At 42.6% G+C, this 17,716-nt stretch overlaps 1 protein-coding gene across 1 annotated transcript in view; it reads right to left on the bottom strand.

Moving 5' to 3' along the window:
• Positions 1-17,716, bottom strand: part of CD226 (CD226 molecule) — a 67,216-nt gene that overhangs the window by 30,420 nt on the left and 19,080 nt on the right. The window contains exon 3 of the mRNA XM_004461515.5: positions 2,622-2,969. Coding sequence (XP_004461572.1) covers positions 2,622-2,969 — 348 coding nt within the window. The remainder of the gene's footprint in view (positions 1-2,621; positions 2,970-17,716) is intronic.

The raw sequence follows: 17,716 nt of genomic DNA on the forward strand, positions 1-17,716 counted from the left end.
GAGCCCCTAACTGGTCTGTGGGTGTATATAGAACATGAGAGTCCTAAAAAATCTCACTTTGGACCCAATACTATGTCCTGTAAAAGAAGCTGATGGACGCCAACAGAAGGAAACCTAGCAATTTATCAAATTTGAGTCACAACCATTTTTCTCTTGACAGCTGAAATAAATTAAGCCTGCTCCACATCTTACACCCATTTCTCAGTTTAATCTCAGATTGTTGACCAAACAGCCTCAAGACTTGAAATAAACTGTGCCAGAGAAAATGCAAATGATATATTTTGTTTTCCACCAAATTTTTAAAATTTCCAACCTGCACTCGAAATCACTGAAAAAATGAATTAAACCAAAAGGCAGTCGATGGCTGTCATCTTCTGTCAATTTAAGTTTTTACTAATGGATACAGTGTCTCATTGATATTCTTTCAAGCTGTCTACAGAACATCAAGAAAACATTTTTATGAGTGCTCAAAACACAATACTGGCCATTGCATTCATTTCATTTCCATGAGCAGATTTTTACATTGTTTCTAACGTAGGTTCAACGAAAAGAAATAGTTTTGTTCAAGAAACTTAGTCAAGTTCAGACAAATGAAAGACATTTTTATTAATTAAATAGAAATTAAGTAACTATATTTCATATATAAATCTATATTACCTACATTTTCTCTATGAATTAAGATGTTTAAAATTACTTTTTCTGTGTATAATGGACAAGCTTTTACTTCACATGTTTTTTAAAATGATTCTTTGATGACATCTTTGTGAACAGAGCACTCTGTTGCCTTGGTCACTGAGATGAGTGTCTGTTTTTACTTTTTACTCTTTCTTTTTCCTGGCCACATTCATAAAAACACTTCTATCTTTTTAGGTGAGAAATATTTTCCATATATGTCTGAAGGAATGGAGTCAACACTTAAAATGAAGAGTCCCCATTAATTTTTCCTTCCCAAAGTATTCCACCAACCCCTTCTTCGCATTGCTGTGACTCCAATGTATATGTCACCCAGAGCTGCCACTGCCATGAAGAGGAACAAACACAGCCTGATGTGGTCTGAGGTGATGAGGGATGAAAACCTGCTGTAGCTCTGGCAAATGTCCTCGTGTTGCAAGCAGCTGCCGCCGTGGCAGCAGAGGCTGCTGCTCACACAGAGCCTTTTCTTCTTCATTCCTGATGCAGGAAGAACTATCAGTCTGGGCGATCTACACAGAGTCTGCGAGGGGGCAGCCAAAGTCTAGGAAACCTTGGCTCCAAAAGTCTAAACAGAAGCCAAGGTGAATGAGCAGGCAGAACAGGAGGAAGGAAGATGGGAGGAGAAGAGGAGAGGAGGAGGGAAGATGGGAAGAAGGGAGGGAGGGAGGGCAGAGGAGAGTAAAAGGAAATGAAATTTCTACCACCAATAAAGTAAATTATTTACTCTGACATGTCCCTCTGCAGAGAAAAATCTTGCCCAGAGGCAGGCAGAACTGGGGAAGCCTGAGCTTGCCTTGCTCCCATGCAACTGGAAGGCAGAATACTTTATACAGGCCTTATTTAGTTTCTCTCTATTTGTACTGTGGGAAGTGAAAAAAACAGTTTTTCCTTACTCATACACGGGTGTGGATCCATTTAGAGTTCCATTATGATAATACTAATACACAATTAAAATAGCGTCCTGGAAGGGGGCTGCTCAGGGGAGAGAGCCTGAAAGTTAGCTTTTTCAGCTCCTGCTCCGAGGTCTGAAAATTCCTGAGGGAATCAAGGCCTCCCTCCTGACAAAGTAGCAGCCACGTGGTCAAACACCTATTGAATTCAATTCAGCTCAACAGAGGGATTCAGCAAGTACTATTCTAGTGCCCCCATGTCATTGCTGGGGATACATGGGTTTATAAAACCTAGTCACCACCGTGAATTATTTTCATATAATTAGGAAGATAGGAGTTATATACCAACAACATAGAGTGTGTTGATATCTTGTATTTTTCAGACTCTTGTTAATTTATTTTTGTAAATTTCAGGAATGTGGTGAATCAGGAAAATTTACTTTTAAACTTACATTAAATCTTTGATTCATGGATTAACAAGATAAGGAAATATAAATGATAAAATTCAATAAATGACAAGTTAACTAAATTCAGCCATTAAAATAAAACTGAGGGAAAAGGATGTGGCTCAAGCAATTGGGCTCCTGTCTACTATACAGGAGGTCCAGGGTTCAATGCCCAGGGCCTCCTGGTGAGGGCAAGCTGGCCTGCGCGGAGTACTGCCCTGTGCAGGAGTGCGAGCCCACATGGAGAGCTGGCACAGCAAGGTGACACAACAAAAAGAGACACAGAGGAGAGATGATGGGAGACGCAGCAGATCAGGGAGCTGAGGTGGCGCAAGAGAGCTATCGCCTCTTTCCCGCTCTGGGAGGTCCCAGGATTGGTTCCCAGTGCCGCTAGTGGGAATGCAAGCAGACACAGAGGAACACACAGCAAACGAACACAAAACAAATGCGGGCAGGGGGAGAAATTAAATAAATAAATAAAACTGTTTTAGAATAAAAGTGTTTGCCGCAAAGAAAAGGGACAACAGAAACCAGTCTGCCGTGGATGACTCTTTTCATTGCTAACACTTAAAGTCATCCATTCATTACTCACCATCAGTCACGGTCAGTCTCACAACAAAGGTTTCATTTTCTCCAGTTTTGGCCTTGAAGCAACAGCGGAAAAGTCCCGAATCGGAGAAAGTGACCTGAGGAAGGACAATGGAGCTCCATCCCAGTCCCCGGCTGCAGTTGGTCAATATTTGTCTTTGGTACTTTGAAGTGTAACTTCTCCCCTGGGACAAGTTACAGAAAGTTATGAGGTCGATCTGATGGGGCTGGATCTTTTCCCAAGTAATTTGTTCCGTCAGCCACTTCGTTTGGGGCTGACAGGTGAGTGTGATGTTTTCTCCAGGTTCTGAGACCACGTGGCTATTTGATTGCAGAGCTATTGTAAAACTATCTGGAAAGAAGAGGTAAATGACAGGACTTAAGATGTCAGATTTTTAGATGTAGAGGTGGAAGCTACATAGAAGGTCCTACCAAAATCACTGTTAATGCTAGTAACATGTTTCAACATTCTTTTAAATTTTATTTTTAAAGAAGCTTTAGATTACATAAATGATAACTTGAAAATATAGGGGGATCCCCATAAACTCCACCCTCTCCCCCTTCCTGATTAACAACATCTTTGATTAGTGTGTTACATTTGTTACAATTGATGAGCGCATATCGAAGCAACAACCTTTTTAAAACAATGATTTCAAAAGAAGCTGGCTCTTAAATAGGTCAGAGGATACATTTATTCACACATATTCCAGCAAGCTTTACTTGTTAACCATGCAGTGAGACACACCACTGAAATGCCCTTACCGGTGTTTATCTCAGTAGAGATCATATCCAGAAGCTGAACTTCACAGCAAAGCCTGACCAGTGCTGGCTGGCAACTCAAACACTGGCACTTCGAATACCACACTTCCTGATTATGTTCACACCAACCAAGAAGTTAGTGACCACAAAGAAAATACCAAATCATTTTCGTTTAATACATACACAAGCTCATTTTTCATATGCACACGATTGCCGTGTGAGAGGTAGAAGAGCGAGTCACGCGTGGTAGGAAATGTGGGGCACCAAGAAATTCCCCCAGCACTTGCCCACCTCCCCGCCTCCACTGCTGGAATTCCCAGCACAAGGTACTCAGTCAATAATCTCTGAGTATCTTGATCAGTGATTAGTGTGTTCTGAGGGCCATGGGGGTTCCTGTGCTCCTTTTGGGTTATCTGCAAGGTCAAAACTAGTTTCACAGTAAAATCGAGATGTACGTTACCTCTTTCACTCTTATTGTCTCACAAGTAAACCACAGATCTTTCCAGAGGCTCAAAGCTAACGGGACACATGCTTGTCAATTCTTATGTTTTAAATTTTGCTTAATTTTACTTTCTAACACAGTAAATATTGACAGATGTAATCCACATAAATAAAAGCTCTTTGGGGTCCTTGGTAGTCATTTAAGAGTGAAGTTCGAGTACCTGATCTACGGAATAAACTTTAGGAATTATTTCTCAAAATGAAAAGAACCCAAAGTGCTATCACTTGGAGCTGTTTATTAGCTATTAAAATCTTCTTTAATCTAAGAGTGTTCTGGCTGCCGACAGCCTACTGACACAATTAAGGAGAGGAAACGGCCAGAGCAGTATGGTGGCAGGAAGCTCATGCACCCTAGAGGAGGAATGAGAAAAAGGAAAGAGCATCTGTCGAAAACTTCATCCATGTCACAATTTTGCTCACAACACTCACCTCGATATTTTGTGACTAAAAATTTAATTTGTGATTTTATTTTGCAGTCAATATACAAGGTTTTTCCATTAATGTAGGTAATAATCATCAATGTCTGCAAATTTACAAAAAGACATTAATGTCTCCACAGTGCCACCTGGGATATAGTAGCCTTGCCAAAATAATCAACCTTGAGAGTGATCAAGCCTCTAAATCTTACTGCCAATTTACACAACTGCAAAGAGCAGAGAAACATATTAAAAGACACTAGGGGAAAGCAATCAGCAGATCCATGCTACAGGAAACTCAAAAAGACAAAAAGAAAGAGTGAAGGAGGGTTGGGAGTAGTGTGGGGGAGATGCAGTGGAGGGGAATGAACCTATGGTAGAAAGGAAACTGTAAAACATATTCAAATAGTACAAGTAGAAGGATGTTCTTTCACGAATTATAACGAATGGGCAATAGTAATACAAGGTGTCAGTAGGGTGGTGTGTGCAAAAAATATACATCGTGTAAACTATGGACAATAATTAAGAGTACTTGTGACAGTTTGAAGCATCTATAAATCTCAGAAAAGATCATATTCTTGGAGCTGATCCATTCCTGTGGGCATGGGACTCTTTGATGGTGTTGAATTTGGTTGAGGATCTTTGACAGGAGCACTTCAGTGAGGGGTGACCCAGGGTGGGTCTTTCATAAATGGGAGAAACATTCACCAACACACAGAGGAAGAGAGCAGCCATTTTACCCTGCCGTGTGAGAGAGGACTCCAGGATCGCCTGCAGCTGCACAGAGAGAAATCCCGAAAGGCTGAGAGAGAGGCCCGAGGCTGGAGTCAGCAGAGCAGCCCAAAGCTCAAGCGACAAGGTCTGGGGAGAAAGGAGCCATTTGCCTGAATGCCCACAGCTGAGCTTGGGGAGAACATGAGCCTGGAGGAGAAGGCACAGACCAGCCGCCATTTTGCCTTGCCGCGTGGCAGGAGTCCAGGAGCAGTGGAGCAGCTGACTTTCATGGAGCCTGCATCTCTGATTATGCCTTGTTTTGGACATTTTCACAGCCTCAGAACCGTAAGATTTTACCCTAACAAATTCCTATTATAAAAGCTGACTGATTTCTGGTATTTTTGCATTGGCCACCTTTAGCAAATTAAAACAGAATTATTATAATAACCTTTCATCACGTGTAACAAATGTAAATTCTGTTTAAAAAATAGTGCAATTATAAAAATGTGTTATTACCAATTGTAACAAATATTCCACACCAATGCAAGGTGTCGATGGTGGGGTGTTGTATGGGAATCATGTATTTTAGGCATGATTGGTCTGTAAACATACAATTTTTCTAATAAAATTTTTAAAAAAATGTATCTTATATAAATATACAAAAAAGAAAACCAGAATAGTGACTATCTCTGTAAGGATAGGAAGGTTACATGAAGAGTTAAAGAGTTTAAAATGCATCAGTAGGGAAGTGGATGTGGCTCAAGCAATTGGGCTCCCATCTACCATGTGGGAGACCCCAGGTTCAATTCCTGAGGGCTCCTGGCAAAGGTGAGCTGGCCTGTGCCACAGAGAGCTGATGGCCAGTGCCGTGGAGAGCTGGTGCAGCAAGATGACACAACAAAGGGAGATGCAGAGGAGAGACAGTGAGAGACACAGTGGACAAGGGAGACAAAGCTCAAGCAAATGAGTGACTCTCTTCCACACCGGAGGTCCCAGGATCAGTTCCCAGTGCCTCCTAAAGAGAAAGACGAGAAGAAAAGGGAAGCAGGCATGGAAGAGCACACAGCGAATGGACACAGAGAGCAGCAAGTACAAACAACAACAAGGGGGGAAGATAAATAAAAATAAATCTTATAAAAAAAATAAAATGCATTAGTAGATTTTATTTCTCAAACTAAATGAGGAGAAATAGGAAGAACAAGAAAGTGAAGGAGTTAAATAGAAACATATTCAACAATTACAATGTATGGAACTTGGAAAAAAAGAATATTCTTAAAACTGTACAAATGTGAACTTGACATTTAATAATTTTAAGGAATTTCTGAGTGTGATGATGTTACTGTGTCTATGTTAAAAAAACAGACCAATTGTCTTTAGAAATGCTTGCTAGTAAATTTACAGATGAAGTCACACAAAATCTGGGATTTGCTTCAGAACAATAGAGGTATGAAGGAAACACATAGTGCAAATGATTTTGGCCTGAACTCTATCACTGGTGAAGCTGAATGATGGGCCCAGGGGAATTAATTAGATTATTTATTCTATTTTTGTATATGTTTGAAAGTTCCACAACAAAAGGTTTGAAAATATGTGTTTGTGCAATAAATTTTGAAGAACTACATAAATTGAAGCCCCTGCTAAGTGAAAGGCTCTTCTCCCCTGTTCCTGGTAACAAGTATAATCACTCAGGTAGCATGACTATGCTGTTTCATGGATTTAAAAAAAAAAAAAAAAATTAAGAAACTTTCCCGAGTGATGGCTGTGCTGGTAGATAAATAGTAGATGCAGAAATCAAATGAATTCATTTGATTTTTAAGCCCATGCTTTTTCCATTTCAGAACACACTCTCTGAACTCTCTCCTATATCTTTAACCTCTGCTTCTGAATGGACCTTTTCCCTCAGCTCTGAACAGCCTCTCTCTCCCACGCTGAAAACTAACTTTGGACCCTGTAGTGTCACCCAATCTCTCCTTTCTTCTTCCCGTCCATTCAAAATTCTAGAAGAAGCACAATCCTCCCTAGGTCTGCTTCCTCGTTTCTCACGCATGCTTCAACTCCAGCAGGCGTCCATCCCCACCGTTCCCCCAGTCACTCATGACCTGATGACTTTCTCATTGAAAACCCACTGGCTGTGTCCATATTCCTTGACCTCTAACTCTGGCCCCCTAGCCCTCCTGGAAACGCTTTCCCACACTGGCTTCTGTGGCATTGCTCCTGCCTTCCTGACTTCCCTCAGGTTCCTCTTCCTCTACTGGCCCTTTCCAAATGTTGTTCGCAGAACTCCATCACTCTTTTCTCTCCACTCTATCACTGGGTAAACCCATCTTCTCTCAATTTCAACCATCTCTTCTGTACAGTTGATGTCCAAATCCCTGTCTCCTCCTCAGTCAGCCATCTCCCAAGGGTTTCTAAAGCACAAAACAATAACTTGTTCTTATGATGCTGAAAATAGAGTAAAAATTAAACAGCCAGAATTGTTATGAGCCATCTGCAAGAGCACTCTGATTACAGCAGCTAATTAGAAGTGATAATAGCCATAGCTTCTCCTATTCCCAACCGTGCCTAAACCATGTACAAGCTCAGCCGGGAACTGTTTTCCCAAAAACTCTTAATAGTGTTCCATATAAATGAAAAATAAAATGGTGACAATGATAACTATGTATTCTAAACTGACCTGAGATAACGTTTTCAAAATTAATCAAGCAAAAGAGATCGTCCCACTAATCCCCAATTATAAGCAGGCAAAAATGTTCAAATCCATCTTGAAGCAAGACAAAGGAAGGCCATCTGTTTAAATGAAAAGATAGAAGAAAGGGGAGGAGAAGGAGGAGGAGGAGAAAAGTGAGGAGGAGAAAGAGAAGGGGGAAGAGGTGAAGGGGGAGGGAGAGAAGGAACTAGAATGAGGAAAATGCACCCTGGATGGCAAACCTGAGAGTAAGCCCAAAAATACACATTAAGAGAAAGTTTGCAGTATGTCCAAAATGTGATGCCCCCGTCTGAGCCCCAAAGAGCAAAAACCCGCTACTCAGGCTTGGGCAGAGTTTTCCCAACTGTAATTCAACGCTTTACAGTCAGCACACAGGAAGCAGCCACTGAGGCCAACTACCCACCAGCCCCCATACCCAAATGCCTCTCTGGGGCAAGTTTTGAGGATGTCCCAAAGTTGAGAATGTCTGCTGGAGGGACAGCCAGGGATTCTCTCATGTCAGATTTTGTTTGCAGGTTCTAATTGTTAAAACATGTTTTCAGTCTGTCCATCAAGGCACATTGAGAATGAAGCTCTTTATTTATTAGTAAAGTTCAGTAAAGTTGACTGAAGCATATTTTTAAAAGTCTAACTTTTGAGCAATCCTGCAGTATCTCCCAACCAGGAAGAAAAATGACTAACAGAGGATAAGAATTTTAACTAGTACATTTCTGAGGTCCTGTACGACTGAGCACTGACAACACAGCCAAGGAGCACTGGTTTGTTTTCCATGAAAATGTTAGCAATTGGTCTCCCAGGTTTGGGAATTTAATGTAGATTTCTGCATGGCAGGTTTTTATAGAAAAAGAACCAAAAGATGAGCACAGTTCTAAGTTAGTGAATTGTCAGTGTGGACCCCATTAAGCATTCTGTCTTCTTGTTAAGGATTGAATTGTGTCCCCCAAAAAGATATGGTCAAAACTGACCCCCTGGTCTGGTGAATGTGGACTTATTTGGAAATAAGATCTCTGAAGAGGTTACTAGGTAAGACGAGACCAAACTGAGTAAGGGGCCCTACTCCAACACGACTGGTGTCCTCACAAGGAGAGGAAATGTGGAATAACAGACAGAGAAGGCAGCCCTGTGAGGAAGGCAGCCCTGTGAGGAAGACAGCCCTGTGAGGAAGGCAGAGAGGCTCCTGCCGGCAAGCTACGGCCAGAGCCCAGGGGACTCCGAGGCACCGGGCACTGCCCACCCTTGGTGGTGGACTTCCAGCCCACTACAGTTGGGCAATAACATTCTCCTGCTCTAAGCCACTGAATTAATGACAGCTTTTTATGGCAGCCCTAGCAAACTAAGACCTTTGTATACTTAAGAAAAATGCTTTATATCTATGTTTAGAGCAAAATAATAAACTTTGATTGAGTTCCTCCTATGGGCCAGCACCAAGCACACACGTTGCCAGTGCCAGCCTGTTTACTTCTCACAATACCCAGAGGTAAGCCACCCAGCTGGTGGCGGGCAGGATAAACCTATCGACACCCAGCGCTGCAGGCACCTCTCCTAGGCAGGGACTGTTGCGGAGGCAAAACAGGTGCCAAGAAAGGTGTTGTTTCTAAATATCATCTTATTTTCCCATGACTTGGATCTGCTAATTAGAGATCAAGTTCTTTAAGGGCCTTTGTTAAAATGCACGTAACGGCAGCTCCTGGCAGGCAACCGCAGACTAGTGTGAAATTGCCCATCATTCTGTTTTCCAAGTGGAAGGGAAAGGATAATCAGGGCCCCACAGGCCGTTGCCCCAGACGGAACAGGTGCAGCCGAGAAGAGGCAGAGCCGGCCTGGCGGGAGGGGGTGCCAGGGGTAAGAGATGGAGAATGAGGAACCAAAAGCGCAGGAGTCGAGCAGAATGGGCATTAGTTTTAGCTCCTGCACAAGTCTTCCTTCCATCCTTTCAGCACAGATGAGCGTTGAGATAAAGACAAGGAATGCACAGCGTCTGGGTTGAGGGGGAGGCACAGAAGCAGGTAACTTCAGCGCAGATGATGAGCTTCCAGAGCAAAGGACCAGGAGCTGAACCGTCAGCATCCTGCGCTCCACGGAGCGAGGACAGAGCCTCTAGCGAGTCCCCTGGCTTCCCACTGCCCAGGGATGGAGGGCACCAGCCTGGACTCAGCCAGCAGCTAACAGCCCGGTGGCAGGATGGGCCTGGCTGGCCAAGGTTCTCCGACCAATGCCAAGTGATTTGCCTGAAGAAAATCTGCGTGGAACACTCAAGCATCTGATTGACTGGTCTTGTGCATTTGGAGCATCTGCTCCATGGTCAGTTTCCTTCCTTTTCGCAGGTTTTCTGTATGACTTTTTCTCTATTTTAGTATCTACTAAATTGCATTTCTTTTATATTTCCAGTTGGTTTTGTGGAGAACAAATAAGTGGGATTTCTGGTGAATGACATATGAAAAATGACTAAGAATGGGAAAAAAACGGGAAAACAAGAAATAGAACCTGAACATGCCCCAAATGTGTTACATACATTTTAGATTTGAATGTATATGTGAACCTGCAGACAGAAACTGCCAGAGAAAGAAGAGAATCAGTAAAAGGTAAGTTTTTAAACACAGTGCTCAGAAAATTGGGGGTCCACAGTTTTTACCAGTATGACTCCTATCCATTTCAAATTACTCTGAAAAATTGGAAACACTTTCTGCAAAATTCTGTGGACAAAAGACCTGATGATGAAGTAGAAGACATTTTATGTAAGGAAAAGGGAACACACAGCCTTCCAGTCTTGCTCAGCCCAACAAAACTCCCGTAGGTAACAGCAGACCGCATTCAAGGAGAAGCAAGCTAAGCCTTCTGGGACAGCTGTCCCCCGAGGACATGCCTACGGGCCCAACTTTATGTAGTAAAACATTTTATGTTGCACCCGGTCGCCGTTAAGAATGTGAGGATTTCTGGGGAGGGTGCTTCGACTTTCATACGTTTGTGTTCTCTGGGAGGAACAAAGGCACACGATGAATGGGGGATTATAAAACCGGATCCCCTCTTGGGTGCACTAAGCACCTGTTCCAAATAGCCCCGCAACCCTGGAACCCCATGACAGCCGAGAAAGGGGCGGCCTGGGCATGGACCCTGAGCAGCTGCATTCAGCACCCCTGCAGAGCCCCAGGAACCCTTTGCCATCTCCTGCACACCCGCTCCTGGGGGCTCTGACTGCCAAGAGCCAGCTCCCTCTGCTCCTTGTTGGAGGACAGCCCAGAGCTCTGCCACCTGCTTGGCCTGCTCTCCCAGGTGAGGCTGAGCTGCCTGGGAACCTACAACCCCGGGGGGGCGGGGGGGGGGGGTGCTTTACCCAATCTTATCCTTCTCTCAGGCACTGCTCCTGGAGAATGCAAACTAAGGAAGACATCATTCTAGAAATTTACCACATTTTATGTACGACCTAGAATTTATGCTTGCACCATGTGCTGAGGATGAGCATCCATCAGAAGCCTCCGGAGCATGTTCAGTCATGTGGCTTGAGCCAGCTAAGAGCCCTTCCTCTCCATCTGTTTGAGTCTATTCTTCTTTCAAGGTCTAGTTCAAGTCCTACTTCCCTCATGGGAATCTCTCAGCCGCTGAGCCTACAACTCTTACCTTCTTTAAGGCTTTTGTATAATCATGAATAAGAAATACTATACCTACAAAGCATAAATTGCTTTGTTTTCTAATTCTGTGCATGAGTCTTCTTTTCTCCACTACACTGAGCACCCTGGAAGCAAAGGCAGTTTTGAAAATATTTGTTTGTTGTTTGTTGCTCTACTTTGTCCCAAAAGTTTCTCAGGTAGTTGTACCATGAATTGTACTTGTTTTAAATCTCCAGACATGCCTTGCCTAATATCTTGCAGATACTTTATGACCAATAAATATTGGCTAATTCCTTTATTACATCTATGAAGAACTGAACAAGTTATCAGAGAAATTTGCATAACAGAATGACTGTAGACACACAAAATGAAAGAATGAAATGTTAATTCGTGAGACTTCATTACTAGAAGGTTCCCCATATATTTTCAATGGAATTATTAAACAGTCACTTAAATAGTCTCTCTAATTCTACCCTTTCCTCCCAACCAATCCACCCTGCATCTGAAACTATGTAGATAAAATGCAAATCAGACTGTGCCACAACTGCTTTAAAAGTTTAGACACCAAGTCAGACTCTAGAATATAGGTTACCAAGGGATGGAGTAGGGATAGGGAATGAGGAGTTAATGCTTAAATTGTACACTGTTTCTATTTGGATTGATCATAAAGTTTTGTTAGTAGATGGTGGTGATAGTAGCACAACTTTGTGGATGTAATTAACAGCACTGAATTATATATGTGAATGTGGTTAAAAGGGGGAAATTTTAGGTTGTATATATGTTACTAGAAAAAAATTTAAAAGCAAACAAGCATAGGACTGTACAGTACAGTGAATCCTATTGTAAATGATGGACTATAGTTAATAGTACAATTATAAAGATGCTCTTTCATGAATTATACAAATGTACTACACCAGTGCAAGATGTGAATAATAGGGTGGATATGGAAACTCTGCACTTTATGAATGATTTTTCTGTAAGTCTTCTCTGCTAAAAATAAATTTTTTAAAAGTTCAGATGTTCCATCTCTACTGGGCGAAGCGCACATTCTTTAGCAAAATCCTGTGTGATTCCACCCCTGGCTTCGTCTCGTCTCCTATTAGACGCTACCATATACTAGAATTCTCCCTTGAACAGTATTCATTTTATGATCTTGCATCAGCATCTCTTCTGGTATGCCTCACAGAGATTCCGTCCACCCATTCCAAGAAAATGCTGTATTGATCCTGCAAAACTCTACTGTGATTCCACCTTCTTTGAAGAAATCTTTTCTTACCCAACCCCAGACAGGCTAAGGATCGTCCTCTGTTTTACTTCTGTGCCTTCTGTTGTGCTGCCTTTCACTGTTGTCCTGTGTTCCCTCCCTAAGAAACTGTCAACACCTTAAAGAAAGCAAGTGTCCCCTCCCACAGTCTGAATCTAAGCACCCAACCAGGCACAATTCACTGCTCAATAAGTTTTTTGAATACGTGGATGAGAAACCTACTCTGCAAGTGAATTCGTGGTGTCAATTGAGCGGATAAGACCAGGAACACAAAGTAATATCTTCCAATCGAGGCCCCGCGTGAGTTTGGGTGTTCATTCCAGCCTGGCCACCTGGGCACACACAAGAGCTGGCTCCCAGTACCGCGGCCCCCTGAGCAAGATGGTGCTGCGGAATTTGTGACTTCAATACCTTCTACCCAAAGAGCTCTAGGTGCTTTCCAAGCCACAGCAAGTGGCAATATTTCTCACAACCCTCTGAGGAAGCAGAGGCTGAAATTATTTAGTTCAAGTTACCACAAAAGTAAAGTGAAAAGCACAACAGTATTGAAAAACCAGTGTGAGTGTGGCTGTTGGCAAGGACAGCTGTCCTCATCAGCCCTGTCCAGAAGAGCAAGCAGTCCAGAAGAGCAAGTAGTCCAGAAGAGAGCCTGAAGGAACTCTCAGCCAGAGGGAGACAAGCAATGGCCATGCCATTTATTTTTTACTTAAAAGGAAGTTCAGGATACATCTAAAAGAAATAGTTGTGGCAGTGAAAGACTTATTTATGCAGCATTCAATTTGTGCTCTTTATAAATCAGAGGAAATATCCACAAATCAGTCCTAGGAAACAATAATTTTTTAAAAGCACTTTGTGTAAAGAGGCTCATCAAGCATTGCTTGATATAGTGAATATTGGAAATGATCTAAATGTCCAGCAACATAATAAGGTTAAGTGGCATATGAAAAATAGAGAGGTTGATATGTCGATGTTGAAAATGTTCACAATGTAATTGGTAGAAATATACAGAATGAATAGACAGTTGAGTAAATGACCAAAGAGCTTATGTGGTACATTTTCAATCTAATAAATGAATCCGATGTTGTGTGCTTTTTAATATGTTGCTGCTCTCGATTTGCTAGAAGTTATCTAAGAGCCATATTAAAGTTGTTAACACTGGAAGCAAAGAAGAAATGGAAGAAAGAAACAGAATTCTTTTGCACATTACAGTTAACGTTTGAACCTAGGTCAGAAATAGCTTAGATAGCAGACCTATTATGAATTGCCACCCATTAATTTTTTCATACAGAAACTAATTGAAATCTTTACTTTTGATATATCTAATGTTAATGCTTACCATTCTCCCTGGCTCTTTTGTCCAACTGTAAACTTTCTCTCTAAATTAGGGACGATTTCCATTTCCCCTGCACCGTACACCCTTCCCTCCCAAGTTTACCATTTAATTTCCACCTCCACAATTTGAAATATTTGAAAGTCATCATCCCACACTCTCCAGTCTCCTCTAAAATTGCCTTCAGTGATGGCTTCCTAACTCCATTATCTTGGAATTACATTTATCACATTTATGGGTTCGCCTTCCGAAAGCAAAATAAAACAAAAAGCCGTGAAACGTTAGGATCTGAGTCTAATCACAGGATGTTTCGGAGCCAGGAGCAGCCGTTACAAATATACCCTAATGTGCTTCAATCAAGGTGAAAGTCATCACAGTTAGGTTATTTCATACCAGAGGCTCATTGCTATAGAGTAATGGTCAGAAGAATAAAGCATCGTTTTTGCCTGTCAATAGACTCAATTGTTTCCAACAGCAAAAATAATTCACTCCCAGGCTTAAATTAGGCATCTAAGTGATGCATATAAATAAATTACCAATGATTTAAGCACCCAGGGATAACCACTAAGATGATGATTTGTTTGTGATGCACCACAGACAAAAGTAAAAGCCTCACTGGGTATTTCAGGAAAAGATTAATTTGATGCTTATTTACCTGTAAAGTCCTATCTCTTAAAATAAAATACGACCAATTTTAAATTATAGAATGCGTACTCTAGCCCAACGAGATGATTTAGTATGTCATTGACCATCCACTCAGTCCTGGCTTCCCTTCCCCCAGATAATGATTGGCTCTTAAAAGTAAAATATATCTCCCTAAACATTTAATATTTGATATTTAGAGAAGAGGTGACAAACAAAATAATATTTTCCAATGAGTCAGCCACAATGAACTAGAGATCTTAGCTTCATATTTTGTAATGAATTAATGGCTTATCAAAGTATAAACCTATCAAGAACATGAGCCAGACTCTTTATAACTTTTGTCTGTAAGAGGACATCAGAAAAGATTAGTATACTCAGTTTGCCCCCAATAAGCATTTATGATATTCTCATTGTATTTTTTTCCTAAGGCTACCTTAGGAAAGTGCCACAAACTCTGTGGCTTAAAACAACAGAAATTTATTCTCTTGCACTTCTGTAGGCTACAAGTCCAAATCCACAGTTGGCCACACTCTCTGTGAAACCCATCCGGGAAAACCTTCCCTTGCCTCTTCCAGCTGCTGGCAATTGCCAGCCATCCTTGGCTTTCTCTGGCTTATGGATGTATCTTTCATTCTCTGTTCCTCTCAGCACTTGGTGCTCTCCTGGGATGTCTGTGTGTCCCTGTGTCCAAATCTCCCTCTTTAAAGACACCAGTCATGGGATTAGGGCCTACCCTCAGTCAGCTGGGCCTCATCTGACCCTGACTGCACCTGCAAAGACCCTATTTCCAAATGAAGTCTCAGTCACTGGTCCTGGGGTGAGTGCTTGAGCGTATCGTTTCCAGGGGACACAGTTCCAGCCTCAGCACTCATCAGTTTTCCTTTAAGAGAGATGGAAATAACAGGATAACTTCATGCATATAAATTCTGAACCTCGGCACCAAGGTATTCTTCTGATAATCTCTACCTTGGTGAGCAGCATCCCTCCTGCCCTGTCACCCCCATGAGAAGACAGCCTTCACTCCCACCTTGCCCACCCTCTCATTTAAGTTGCCTCCAAGTCCTGCCCCTTGTTCCTCCCTGAATGCCCGGTCAGGCCCCTTCTCTCCATTCCTACCACCACAGTTTCTTATCCCCTCTCCCCCGGGCTATAATCTTGCAATTATTCTCCTGACTCACTCTTGCCTCCACTTGCCTCTACCCCCCATAATACGGCCAGAGAAATCTTTCAGAAACACAAATCTGGCCCTGGAAAACCCCCGCTTACCCTTCTTAGCAACCGAAAGCCTTCAGGATAAAATTCCAGTTCCTTCGCGTGTATTATAAGCCCAACAATTGGGCCCTGTTCCTCCTAGGGTCAACTTGGGTCTCCCTTCCCAGCTCTGCGCTTGGTGTCCAGTCCTCTAATTCACCTCAGGTACTCGGCCTCAGCCCTGAATGCCAGAACAGGCCGCGCCCCCTGCGGCGCCATCTTCTCTTCCTCTCTCAGCGGCCTAGCGCCTCTGCCCCTCGAGGTCAGGCTTCGATTCTTCTGGAACGTTCCCTGATCAGCCCTTCTCCTCAGACTAGATTGGGGTCCCCTATCGTAAGCTCATATTTTAACCTATACTTACCTCCTTAGAAGTACTGCTTCTAAAATAAACCTCTCCTGCAGTTGTTGATTTCTTTAATAAAACAGGATTTAAATGTTTTCCTTCCCCATTGTGTCTTGTTAGTTTTAGTTCACTTTCTCAAATTGTTACTTTCTTCTTTCATCATCCACCAGATCAGATATGCCCTGAGTTGTGCCAACAAACGTATTTTAAATTCTTCATGGAACTTGGGGAAAAAAGTCACTGGGAAGGAGGAAAGACTGAGGCTCCAGTTCAGTAACTAGTCCATGGGTCACTCTTCTCTGAGGTAACAGGGAGAAGGGCTGGCAAAGGAAAAGAAGTGATTCGGATTCGCCCTGCCGAGGAGCAAAAGAGCTTTACAATTGCCAAGAGCCCTGGATTCAAGTTTCAAATGTGAGGCAGATGCACACTCACCCTGACTGTCCAGGGCAACAGCAGACTGCATCCCTACAGTGACAGCCCAAAGCCACCGCGCCCAAGGGAGTCCCCAAAGCACGCCCACGCGCCACTCAGGAGTCACAGCTTTCAACAGTGACCGCAGCTCAACTAACAAGTCAACCCTGAAGAGTCTATTGTAAGAGAGTCGTGAGGCAGCGTTTACAGGATACAAATGTGAGCAAGACATATGCCATCCCCGACAGAGCTTATAAAAAGAGGCACTTGCTTCAATCACTCATTAATTTAAAGATATTTAGTAAGGGGATAATAAACGACGGGGATGGAACAATTTATTAGGGGTACCATGGCTAAGAAGACTGGCATGGTCTGTATCCTCCCAGGGCCAGAAAATGAACTGGGTACTTTTATATAAACTGTGGTGTGAGTTATGACAGGAAGCCACAGAAGAGGAGTTTCATATCCAAGGCAGAGAAGGAAAGTGTTGTCTTGGAGCAGTCACAGACGTAGGGAAGCATCCAATGCTTCTGACAACATTGCAGTGTGAAGGGGGAGTAAACTGGAAACACGGATGGAAAAGTAGGCCTGTAATGTTGACCAGAAGCATTGGATGCTTGTGCTTAACTTTGTAGCTCACAGGCCACTACTGAATGTTTTGGGAGGAAAAAAGATCGTTAAGGATGAGCATTGTTGGTTGCTGTACAGAGTACAGACATAGAAAGCCAGGAGAGAAGACATGAGGTAATGGAGAGCCTTCCCTAAGCCAAAGAATTAAAGATGAAGGGGCATTTGAGAAAGAACATAGTGACTGGAGGACCTGGGAAGCAAAAACAAGACAAAAGAGCCAAAAAAAAAAAGGAGCGTTTTGGTGAAGTTCATGTGTCATCTTGGACAGGTGATGGTGTCCAGCTGTTTGGTCAAGCAAGCACTGGCCTGACTGTTACTGTAAGAATATTTCGTGGACTTAAGTCATCCGTAAGTTAATCGCATCTATGACTGACGACATCTACAATCAACTCAGGAGATGACCTTCAACAACGAGAGAAGTCTCATCCAGTCAGCCAAAGGCTTTGAAGGGAGAAGGGATGATTTCAGCAGTCAGAAGGAAGAATTTCCCTCACTACTTCAGCCAGCCAGATTCTGGAAAATT

The sequence above is a fragment of the Dasypus novemcinctus genome, chromosome 16, assembly GCF_030445035.2.
Source record: "Dasypus novemcinctus isolate mDasNov1 chromosome 16, mDasNov1.1.hap2, whole genome shotgun sequence".
Taxonomy (NCBI): domain Eukaryota; kingdom Metazoa; phylum Chordata; class Mammalia; order Cingulata; family Dasypodidae; genus Dasypus; species Dasypus novemcinctus.